Source organism: Tachyglossus aculeatus, unplaced genomic scaffold, assembly GCF_015852505.1.
Source record: "Tachyglossus aculeatus isolate mTacAcu1 unplaced genomic scaffold, mTacAcu1.pri scaffold_1_arrow_ctg1, whole genome shotgun sequence".
Taxonomy (NCBI): Eukaryota; Metazoa; Chordata; class Mammalia; order Monotremata; family Tachyglossidae; genus Tachyglossus; species Tachyglossus aculeatus.
Genome location: NW_024044915.1, coordinates 4944634 through 4957117, shown reverse-complemented (window position 1 = coordinate 4957117; position 12484 = coordinate 4944634). Strand labels below are relative to the sequence as shown.

The 12484-nt window shown below is 49.0% G+C and overlaps 1 protein-coding gene across 1 annotated transcript; it reads right to left on the bottom strand.

Annotated features, from left to right (window-relative positions):
• Positions 1–2078: 2078 nt before the first annotated feature.
• On the bottom strand, positions 2079–10480 carry LOC119923505 (olfactory receptor 1361-like). The gene is made up of 5 exons (XM_038742879.1): positions 10393–10480; positions 10239–10329; positions 9711–9857; positions 2205–2804; positions 2079–2151 (listed from the first exon to the last, which is right to left on the bottom strand). Exons 1-5 carry the CDS (start codon positions 10478–10480, stop codon positions 2079–2081), a joined length of 999 nt encoding a protein of 332 aa, XP_038598807.1.
• Positions 10481–12484: the final 2004 nt, after the last annotated feature.

Genomic DNA, 12484 nt, shown 5'->3' with positions numbered 1-12484 from the left:
TCTGCCAAGTGCTTGGTATAGTATTAAGTACCCTATGATGCCAGGTATGATTGATTGCTTGGTTGTTTCAGTGATTCACGTAAAGATTTTGATAAATTTGAAAGAGATTTCCCAACTGACTATATGTTGATTACAAGAGTCTTGCAAGGAAACTAATTTGCAATTTTGCCGGCTGCTGCTACCTATTTGCATACCATTATGACTCCTGGGAAACTAGGCTGGAGATGGGCCTGGTGCCAGCAGGAAGAGAGGTACCAATGGGGTGACAGGAATCTCAGGTGCTCCGGAGCCTCTCGGGTGGCTGTCCTGTGTGGTGACCTGGGACAGATCTTGGCAGGCTGGGTAATGAGCTGAGCTGTGGGTGAGTTGGTGGAAAATCTTGAAAAAGGAAAGCAGTAGTCAATCAAGCAATCATATGTATTGAGCACGTCCTGTGTACAGATCACTCATTAAGCACTTGGGAGAGTACAGTATAACAGAGTTAGTTGACATGTTCCCTGCCCACAAGGAGCTTGCATTTTGCAGGGGGAGACAGACATTAATAGGAGTAAATAAATTATGGATATACTTAGGGTGGGGTGAATAAAGGATGTAAATCTACATGCAAGGGTGATGCAGAAGGAAATGGGAGAAGAGGAAATGAGGACTTAGATGAGGAAGGCCTCTTGAAGGAGATGTGCTTTTAATAAGGCTTTGAAGGTGGGAAAGTCATCATCTGTCAGATGTGAAGGAACAGGGAGTTCCAGGACAGAGACAGGACACAGACAAGGGTTTGGTGGTGAGATAGATGAGATTCAAGTTCAGTCACTAAGTTGACATTACAGGAGAGAAGTGTGTGGGCTGGGTTGTAGTAGGAGAGTTGTCAGGTGAGGTAGGAGGGGGCTAAGGTGATTGCATGCTTAAAAGCCAGTGGTTCCTGTTTGATGTGCAGATGGATTGGCAGCATCTGGAAGTTTTTGAGGCGTGTGGAAACGGCCCGAATGGTTTTGTAGAAGAATGATCTGGACAGCAGAGTCAAGTATGGACTGGAGTGGGGAGAGGCAGGAGGATCGAGGTCATCAAGGAGGCTGATGCAGTAATCAAGGGAGGGATAAGATAGGATTAATGTGGGGGTAGTTTAGATGGAGGAAAGGTTGGATTTTACTGATGTTGTGAAGGTGGAACAAACAAGATTTGGTGACAGACTGAATATATGGGTTGAATGAGAGGGAAGAGTAGAGGACAATACCAAGGTTATGGGCTTGTGAGACAGGAAGGATGGTGGGGTTGTCTACAGTGATGGGAAAGTCACGGGGAGGACAGTATTTGGGTGGGAAGCTGAGGCAGTTTGTTTTGGACATGTTAAGTATGAGGTGTCAACGGACATCTAACTAGAGATCTCCTGAAGGAAATACAAGGAAGAAATTTGAGACCACAGGAAAGGAGAGAACAGGGCTGGAGATGGAGATTTGGACATCATTTGCATGGAGATTGTAGTTGAAGCCACGGGAGCGAATGTGTTCTCCAAAGGAGTGGTGTAGATGGAGAATAGAAGGAAACTCAGAACTAAACCTTGAGGAACTCCCAGAATTGGGGAAGGAGAGACAGGAGGACTCCACAGAATAGCCCGAGAATGAGCATTCAGAGAGGTAGGAGGAGAATCAGGAGCAGACAGTGTCAGTGAAGCCTAGGTTAGATAATGTTTAAAGGAGAAGAGGGTAATTGTCAATGTTGAAGGCCGCTGAGAGGTAGAGGAGGAATAAGATGCTGTAGAGGCTTTGGGATTTGGCATGAAAGAAATAACTGGTGACTTTTAGAGGGCAGTTTCCATGGAGTGAAGGGGGCCAGAGACCAGTTGCCGGAGACACAGGTCAGAGTCTGGTTCAGTGGAACCTGGTACAATCCCCTGTTCCATTAGGACCAGTCCAGGACCTGGTGCAAGTCCTGGTTCCATGGGATCCAGTGGAGTCTCATCTCTATAAGACCCCTGGTTCCAGAGGGCCCAGTCCAGGTCCAGATGCCAGTTGAGGTTCCATATATCCCAGGCAGGTCCAGCCTCCATAGTCTTAGTTCTATAAGACCCCATGTAAGTCCCTGCTCTATAGGGCTGGGAGCACGTCCCAGTTGCATAGAGCCTGGTACATGACCCGGTGCAGGTCGCAGTTTCGCAGACTGTAGATGAAGGGGTTGAACAGGGGTTTCACTACCACGTACAGCACCGCCACCACTGAGTCCTTCGCGGGGACTGCATAGACGAGGGCAAGAAGTAGACGGCAATGAGGGTCCCATAGAACAGAAAGACCACAGCCAGGTGGGAGCCAAAGGTGGAGAAGGCTTTGAATCTTCCTCTGGCCGAGGGCACCCTGAGGACGGCAGTGACGATGTGGGTGTAGGAGACCAGGATAAAGGTGAAGGGCACTGAAATGGAGGACCCCACCACGATCAGGACCACCAGCTTGTTGACGGAGGTGTCCGAGAAGGACAGCTGCAGTAACGGGGCCAGGTCACAGAAGTGAGTAATGGTGTGGTCAGCACAGAAGGAAAGTTTTGTCACCAGGATGGTGTCTAACAGGGAAACGAGATTAGTAATGACCCAACATGCGGCCACCAGAAGGAAACAGCACCGGGACCCCATGGCCGTGGTGTATCCCAATGGCCGGCAGATGGCCAAGAAGCGGTCGTAAGCCATCACTGCCAGGAGTAAATTGTCCAGATCCGAAAGAATAAGAAAAAAGTATAACTGGCTCAGACAGCCTTCTCTGTTAAGTCCTAATTTCCTCTCCTCGTTCTCCCTTCTGTGTCGCCTCTGCTCTTGGATCTGACATCTTTAAGCACTTTGTAGTTATCCTGCCCTTAGTTGAACAGCTCTTGTGCACATATCCATAATTTATTTTAATGCCTGTCTCCCCATATAGACTATAAGGTCCTTGTGGGCAGGGATGACATCTGCTAACTCTGTAGATAGAACACGGGCCTGGGAGTCAGAGGTTCATGGGTTCTAATCCCTGCTCCACCACTTGTATGTTATACGACTCTGGGCAAGTCACTTTACTTCTCTGAGCATCGGTTACCTCATCTGTAAAATGGGGATTGAGACTGGGAACCCTGAGTGGGACAAGGACTGTGTCCAACCTGATTACCTTGTATCTACCCCAGCACATAGACTAGTGCTTGACACACAGTAAACACTTAACAAATACCATTATTTATTATTATTATTATTATTATTCTATTGTACTTCCTCAAGAGCTTAGTAGAGTCAGTAAGTGCTGAATAAGTATCATTGATTGATTGATTGATTGAGAGATGTGGCCCACAAAGAGGATTCTGGTGGGTGAGAGAGATGATTGTGTTAGAGAATGTGTGTGTATGTGTGTGTGTTTATGTGAGACCCCTCCCCCCCACTTCCCTTCTTATCATTACTGACCTGACTGGTCAATCCTGGTGACCTCAGAACACCATCACCAAGGGCTGTGGCTCTGCTGCTTTCAAACTCCCTTCTCCTGTGGAAGAGCCAGCTGGACTTGGGAAAACTATGTGTCCCTGCATGAAATTCTTCAGTCACTTTTCTTGAAGTTCCAAACTGACTAGTCAAAGCCACCATCTGAGACCTGTTTAAAACCACTGGCTCTGACGCTGATCCTTTTTGGGATGGAAAATTCCATACAAGATGAGGCCCGGGCCCTGCCATCCCAGAGATAAATTTAGGTGGCGTCAGAGGCTGGAGATGGGAGATGGAGGAGACATTTCCTTAAATTCTGGAGAACCAGGGACAGAAAGATAAAGCTCTTATGAGAGAAGAAAGTGTTTTTGGAAGGGGGATGGCCCTATGCCGGTGATGCAATCCCCGACACTCCTTGTTTGGGTGAGTTTTCAATCAGTACCCTGGGTGTTGCTCCTCTCCTGGGGAGATCATCACTTCGGGGCCATTTAGGAGGCTTTGTCCAGGCGGTTTCCCCAACTCTAGCTGTCTCCCCTCATGCCTGAGTCTAGGGAAATTGCCACATCCTGGCCTGTGTATTGGGCCTCATTGGTTGAGCAATGGTTGAGACTCCAGGGTCTCCCTCTTAACTGTTCCCCTTCTCCCAACCGGTAGTTTCTTTCAGTGTCTGTCTCCACTACTGGATTGTTATCTCGTCGAAGGAAGGAATCATGTCTGCTAACTCTAGTCTCCATCGAATGTTAATTGTTAGCGTCTCTCCAAGACGTCATCACCTGCTTATTTTACTGCCATCGCATGTTTATTGTTAACTGCTGTCTATGATGTCTTCTGCTTATTTTTTGCCATCACATAGTAATTGTTCTCTGCTCTCTGTGATATTATCAACTGCTTACTTTATTATTGTTATAGCATGCTAATTGTTAACTACCCTCTGTGATGTCATCACCTAGTTATATCATTGCTACTGCATTATTGCTGCTTCATTTTAATTACTAACCTCCCACTGTACTGTCATTTACTTTGCTGACCTCACCATGAACTATCAGTTCCCCTGCTCCCAACTGCCCTTCCCATTCCTAACCTTTCATTCATTAATTCATTCATTCAATCGTATTTATTGAGCACTTACTGTGTGCAGATCACTGTACTAAGCCCTTGGGAAGTACAAGTTGGCAACATATAGAGACGGTCCCTAACCTTCCCCTCCCCTCTCCCAACTTTCCCCCCAACCCTTCCCTCGCTTTCCCCCCCACCCCTTCCCCCTTCCCCCATCCCCAGGATCCCTCTGTACAAGCACCAACCCTCAACTCCTTCCTCCCAGCCCCCTCCCCTCCCTCCTCCCCTATCAATCAATCAATCAATCAATCGTATTTATTGAGCACTTACTGTGTGCAGAGCACTGTACTAAGCGCTTGGGAAGTACAAGTTGGCAACACATAGAGACAGTCCCTACCCAACAGTGGGCTCACAGTCTAGAAGGGGGAGACACCCCACCCCATCCCAGATCTCCTTTCTCATCGCCACCCCTCTTCCCACTCTCCCCACCCAGGCCCCCGCCAACTCATCCCAATCCAAACCTTCTCCACCCCTCGCGCCCTTACCCCTCCCTCCACTCCCTCCACAGCTACTGCCAAGTGTGGCCTTTGGAACCCCTCCTCCATAATAGGTAAGCTCCCTTTCATCCTGGACCTATTCCTTTCCAGCTTTCTACTCCTCCTCGCCCTAACTGAAACATGGCTGTCTCTGGACGACGCGGTCTCTTCTGCTGCTCTCTCCAGTGGAGGCCTCTTCTTTTCCCACTCCCCCAGACTCACTGGAAAAGGCGAAGGCATCGGTTTCCTTCTCGCTCCCCAATGTCGCCTTCGCACTATCCCTCCTCCCCCTTCCCTTTCCTTCCCCTACTTTGAAGCCCACATTATTCGCTTCTACCACCCCCTCCAGATTCTTGTAGCCGTCACCTACCGCCACCCCCCCGGACCCCACTTCCAACTTATTTAACTATTTTGACCCTTTTCTCACCTTCTTTCTCTCCTTTTCCATGCCCACTCTGATCTTCGGAGACTTCAACATCCACACGTCTGTCCCTGGTGACTCATCTGCCACCCGCCTTTTATCTCCCCTTGACGCTGCCAACCTCCTGCTCCACCACACCTCGCCCACTCACCAACTTGGTCACACCCTCGACCTCATCATCTAAATTACAGCTCTCAACTCTACCATCTCTACTCAGCTCAACTCGCTCAGTCCCCTTTCCCTTCGCCGCTCTTGTACCACTAACCCATAGCCCTGGATCACTGCCACTGTCCGCCTCCTTCGCTCTTATGCTTGAGCTGCTGAATGCTGCTGGCGAAAGTCTAAACACCAAGCCAACCTTGTTTACTTCAAGTTTATCCTTTCCTGCCTTAACTCTGCTCTCTCCTCTGTCAGACAAAACCATTTCTCCTTCCTTATTGACACCCATGCCCATCATCCCCATCAGCTCTTCCGTACATTTAACTCCCTTCTCAGGCCTTCTGTTCCTCCCCCTTCTCCATCACTCGCCTACAACGATCTGGCCTACTACTTCATTAGTTAAATTAACTCCATCAGGTCTGAGCTCCCCAAAGTCACTCCTCCCCTTTCTCCAACCCCCCTGCTCTCAACCCCCTCTGCTACTCTCCCATCCTTCCCAGCAGTATCCTCAGATGAGATCTCCTCCCTGCTCTCAAGTGCTACTACAGCCACCTGTGCTTCTGACCCCATTCCCTCTAATCTTATGAAATCTCTTGCCCCTTCCCTCCTTCCCTTCTTAACTTCCATCTTCAACTGCTCACTCTCCACTGGTTCTTTGTCCTCTGCCTTCAAACATGTCCACATCTCCCCCATCCTAAAAAAACCCTCTCTTGACCCCACCTTCCCTTCTAATTATCACCCTATCTCCCTCCTACCATTCTTTTCCAAACTCCTTGAACGAGTCGGCTACACCCACTGCCTCGAATTCCTCAATGCCAACTCTCTCCTCGACCCCCTCCAATCTGGCGTCTGTCCCCTACACTCCAAAGAAGCTACCCTCTCAGAGGTCATCATTGACCTCCTTTTGCCAAATCCAATGGCTCCTACTCTATCCTAATCCTCTTCGACCTCTTAGCTGCCTTCGACACTGTGGACCACCCCCTTCTCCTCAACACGCTACCCAACCTTGGCTTCACAGACTATGTCCTCTCCTGGTGCTCCTCTTATCTCTCCGGCCATTCATTCTCAATCTCCTTTGCGGGCTCCTCCTCCCGCTCCCATCACCTTACTGTAGGGGTTGCTCAAGGGTCAGTTCTTGGTCCCCTTCTGTTCTCTATCTACACTCACTCCCTTGGGGAACTCATTCGCTCCCATGGCTTCACTTTTACGCTGATGACACCCAAATCTACATCTCTGCCCCTGCTCTCTCTCCCTCCCTTCAGGCTCGGGTCTCCTCCTGCCTTCAGGACATCTCCATCGATGTCTGCCCACCATCTAAAACTCAATATTTCCAAGACTGATCTCCTTATTTTCCCTCCCATACCCTGCCCTCTCCCTGACCTTCCTGTCTCTGTAGGCAGCACTATCATCCTTCCCATCTCACAAGCCCGAAAACGTGGTGTCATCCTCGACTCTACTCTCTTATTTACCCCTCACATCCAATCCGTCACCAAAACCTGCCGGTCTCACCTCTGCAACATCGCCAAGATCCGCCCTTTCCTCTCCATCTAAACCCTCCCATGCTGATTCAATCTCTTGTCCTATCCCGACTGGATTACTGCATCAGACTCCTCTCTGATCTCCCATCCTCATGTCTCTCCCCACTTCAGTCTATACTTCACGCTGCTGCCCGGATCATCTTTGTTCAGAAACGCTCTGGAAATGTTACTCCCCTCCTCAAAAATCTCCAGTGGCTGCCAGTCAACCTACACATCAAGCAAAAATTCCTCACTCTCGGCTTAAAGGCTCTCCATCACCTCGCTCTCTCCTACCTCACCTCCCTTATCACCTTCTACAGCCCAGCCTGCACCCTCTGCTCCTCTGCCGCTAACCTTCTCACCATGCCTCATTCTCGCCTGTCCCTCCATCGGCCCCCGGCCCACGTCCTCCCCCTGGCCTGGAATGCCCTCCCTCCGCACATCTGCCAAGCTAGCTCTCTTCCTCCCTTCAGCATCTGTATATATGCTTCTACAGATTTATTACTCTATTTTACTTGTACATATTTACAATTCTATTTATTGTGTTAATGATGTGCATCTAGCTTTACTTCTATTTATTCTGATGACATGACACCTGTCCACATGTTTTGTTTTGTTGTCTGTCTCCACCTTCTAGACTGTGAGCCCGTTGTTGGGTAGAGACCGTCTCTATATGTTGCCAACGTGTACTTCCCAAGCGCTTAGTACAGTGCTCTGCACACAGTAAGTGCTCAATAAATATGATTGAATGAATGAATTAATGAATGAAGTGCTTTGTAAAGTGTTCTGCACATAGTAAATGCTTAATAAAAACTACTGATGGATTTTTTATGGTATTTGCTAAGTGCTTTACTATGTGCCAAGGGTTATTCTAAACGCTTAGGCACAAGTAAATAAGGTTGGACGCAGTCCCTGTGAAATATAAGGCTCACAGTCTCAATTCCCGTTTTGCAGATGAGGTAACTAAGGCTCAGAGAAGTTAAATGACTTAGTCACACAGCAGACAGGTTGGGGAGTAAGATTAGAACCCACGTCCTTCTGAGTCCCTTGTTCCTGCTCCCTGCTCCCTAATCTGGATCTTTCCTCCACACTCACTGTGGGTCCTCCTGTGTCTAGTCACTAAGTCAATCAGCAGCAGAGGCTCAGGGAGAACCACACTAACTACCTCCCAAACCTCACTTTGGAAGGGCCTGAGGTCGGGGGATTGGGCAGGAACTGATCAGGGTGACCCTTTGCAGAAGGAGCCAGGGAAATGCCTGAGCACCATTTTCTGACTGAGCTGGAAAGTGATGAACAGTCAGCAGCTGCCTGTGCCAAGGAAACAATGCTCTCCGGGATGGGCCACCAAGCCTCTGGGGTGATCGGGGCTCTGAGAAGTCTCTCAGCCCCTAGAGCGAGCTTAGTTGCCAGAACCTTGGGCATGCTGACTGGACCCCAGGGGAGAAACAGTTAGATGCCCAGGAGCCAGGGGATGGCGCCTTGGACTAAGGCAGCCAACTCCAGGTGCCAGAACCAACCAGACACACAGCCCCCATCCTTGTGTGCATCTGCTAGTACCTGTCAAAGGTAGGAAGGAAAGGGAGCATTTAAGAGTCCAAAGAGGCCACAAGGTTCCAATTAGACAATGGAAGGACAAGGGCTGGGCTCAGAGAGCTGGGATAGAAGAGGACACAATGAGGAAAGGAGGAAGGGGTGGATGTGGGGAGCTCCACCCTGAGGCAGAGGTCTGCATCAAAGACAGGGGGGACCACTGGACCATCAGATGTATAAGAGGAAGGGCAGTGGGGTGGGGAGATGGTCCGAGACTAGGGAAGGGGACAGTGGAGGATCAGAGAGGCTGGATGGGTTGAGGATGAGGCACTCTGGAGGGGGAGGAAATGGCTGAATACCCAATGAATTCCCAGGAAATCATACACTTCAGATTCTTTGGGAAATTCTATTGTCCTCTTCGGTGCTAATTCTCTGTGAAGAAACAGGGAGCTTGGGTCCAGAAACTGAGCTGATTGCCCAGTGAACTCATGATTGCTTCATACGGTCCAATTCTCGCTGCCCCTTACGTCATCATCATGGTATGAAGGATATGATCCTCAACCCCCGAGTTCATCCTTGGCCCTGCCCCACCCTCTGCCCCATCTCCTGCTAGCCTGGAGCAACAATCAGTTAGTTTCCTAAACTTGAAAAGGAAAGAGTAGGACCTAGCAGGGAAATTAGATTCTGGGCATGTGGTCCAGGCTCCGTAGAGTTTGGAAAATCTAAACCAAATTCCCAGAAGTCTGGCTTCGGCTCCAGTAGAGCAGAGAAGCAGAATAGCAGAGTGGAATTAGCACAGAACTGAGTGTAAGAAGGCCTAAGTTCTAATTCTTGCTGTGGGACTTGCTTTATCTGTGAACTTGGACAAGTCATTCAATTCCTGCATATCTCAGTCTTTTCATCTGTAAAGTGGGGATTAAATAGTCGATATCATTCTCCTTTAGACTGTGGGATAGAGTGTGTGCCTGGTCTGATTATATAGACTCTTCCTCAGGACTTAGTAACATGCTTGGCATAGCGTAAGTAGTTAACAAATATGGAAATTAATACAATCAGGGGTCTGGAATCACTGTTGCATAATAGAGGGAGTCCTCTTGCAGAAGAATGTGTGCAGGGCCTGGTGAAGGTCGTGGTTGCAAAGGCTGTAGATGAAGGGGTCCAACAGAGGGGTCACCGCTGCATATGACACTGCACCTAGGCTGCTCTCATCAGAGGAGCTGGGGGTGGAGGATCAGAGGTATGTGCCAATAACTGTCCCATAGAACTGTGAGACCACAGCCAGGAGGGAATCACAGGTGGAGAAGGCTTTGTGCTTACTTCCCGCTGAGGGCATTCTCAGGATGGCAGAGATTATGTGGGCATAAGAGACCAGCATGCACATCAGAGGAATTAAAATCCCCGATCTACTCATGGACAGTAGCATTAGCTCATTGATGGAAGTGTCAGAGCAGGACAGCGGCAGCAGCAAAGCCAAGTCGCAGAAAAAGTGGGGGATGGTGAGGTCAGTACAGAAGGTTAGCTGAGCCAACAGGACGGTGTGTAACAGGGAATTGAGCTGAGCGGTGACTCAGCAGGCAACCACCAGCAGAACACAGCACCAGGAGCTTATGGCTGTGACACAGCCCAGGGTTTGGCAGATGTCCATGAAGTGGTCATAGGCCAACGCAGCCAGAAGGAATTCATCCAGGCCTGCAAATAGAAATGAAAAATATACCTGGATCAGACGGCTGGCTTAGGAGATGGTGTGGCTGCCGGTCCGTATGTCGGTCAGCATCTTGGAGACAGTGGTGGAGGCGAAGCATACGTCCATCAGGGACAGGTTGGCGAGGAAGAAGGACATGGCCGGGTGGAGGTGCGAGTTGGTTCCGTTGGCCAGGATGATGAGCAGGTTCCCACCCACCCACCCATGGTGATCAGGTACAGAGCCAGTAAGAGCACAAAGAGGAGCCGCTGCAGCCCAGGGTCACTGGACAGTCCCTACAGATTGAACACCAAGATGCCTGTTTTTGGTTTGCTGTGTCCATGACTGTGATGGTTCTGCAATGAGAAAGTCAGGGTTAAAGACAACTACATGTACATCCATAGGCACATACATATATACACATGCCCACTCAGAAATACACATATGCATTGGCACATATGCATGCACATGTACACATATGCATATATGAATGTGTGGACACATACATGCATAAGCTTGCACACCTACACAACTATGCACATATATACAAATACATATTTATGCATACTCACAAGCCCGCAACCTTGGTGTCATCCTCGACTCTGTTCTCTCGTACACCCCTCACATCCAATCCGTCACCAAAACCTGTCGGTGTCACCTCCACAACATCGCCAAGATCTGCCCTATCCTCTCCATCCAAACTGCTACGCTGCTGGTTCAATCTCTCATCCTATACTGACTGGATTACTGCATCAGCCTCCTCTCTGATCTCCCATCCTCCTGTCTCTCCCCACTTCAATCTATACTTCATGCTGCTGCCCGGATCATCTTTGAGCAGAAACGCTCTGGGCATGTTACTTCCCTCCTCAAAAATCTCCAGTGGTTACTAATCAACCTACGCATCACACAAAAACTCCTCACTCTCGGCTTCAAGGCTCTCCATCACCTCGCCCCCTCCTACCTCACCTCCCTTCTTTCCTTCTACAGCCCAGCCTGCACCCTCCATTCCTCTGTGGCTAACCTCCTGATGGGTAAATTTAGAAACTCTTGCACATTAAGTATAGGCTTCGATTTGGCAACGGCTAGACCGACCTGTCTGCTGGGCGACCTCGACTGGGCTTGACAGATAACCAATTGCAAAACAAAGAAGAAGAAAAATAACTTAACTCTGTACTCTGGAAACGGGCCATTTCCCACAGTACAGAAACATCTTGAATAAAGACATCTTCCCAGGGTGACCTGGCCAGTCGCCCGGGAACTTGTGCAATTGGCAAAATACCTTCTTGGTTTGCAAAGGGTTTATTAAGGCTCGTACGTTGGAACTAACTCGGAATCTCACCCACGGAGAGGACGCTCTGCCTGGGACCCTCCCATTCGGGACCATGAAAGCTGAATCCGGGATTCCCCAGCATGAAACTTCAGGAGTTGGTGTTCCCCCGAATTGGTGATGTAACCCTTTTTTGTGTGTGTTTGTTTTAACCCTTTTTTGTATTTGTTTGTTTTCTTCTTTCGTATTCCCTTCCTTCTATTAAAATTGTCCTTCTATTAAAATTGTAACGATACACCTATATTGCTATGTGTCTGCGCTTCTTTCTCTGAAAAAAAGGGGACTTGTAGTCGCGGATCTGAACCTTATTCGTTGGTTAACTGAAGAAATATTTCGTTAACCTAACACCTCCTCACTGTGCCTCATTCTTGCCTGTCCCGCCATCGACCCCCGGCCCACGTCCTCCCCCTGGCCTGGAATGCCCTCCCTCCGCACACCTGCCAAGCTAGCTCTCTTCCTCCCTTCAAAGCCCTACTGAGAGCTCACCTCCTCCAGTAGGCCTGCCCAGACCGAGCTCCCTCCTTCCTCTCCCCCTCCTCCCCCTTCCCATCCCCCCTGCCCTACCTCCTTCCCCTCCCCATAGCACCTGTATATACGTTTCTACAGATTTATTACTCTATTATTTATTTATTTTACTTGTGCATAGTTATTCTATTTATTTTATTTTGTTAATATGTTCTGTTTTGTTGTCTGTCTCCCCCTTCTAGACTGTGAGCCCGCTGTTGGGTAGGGACCATCTCTATATGTTGCCCACTTGTACTTCCCAAGCGCTTAGTACAGTGCTCTGCACACAGTAAGTGCTCAATAAATACGATTGAATGAATGAATGAATATAT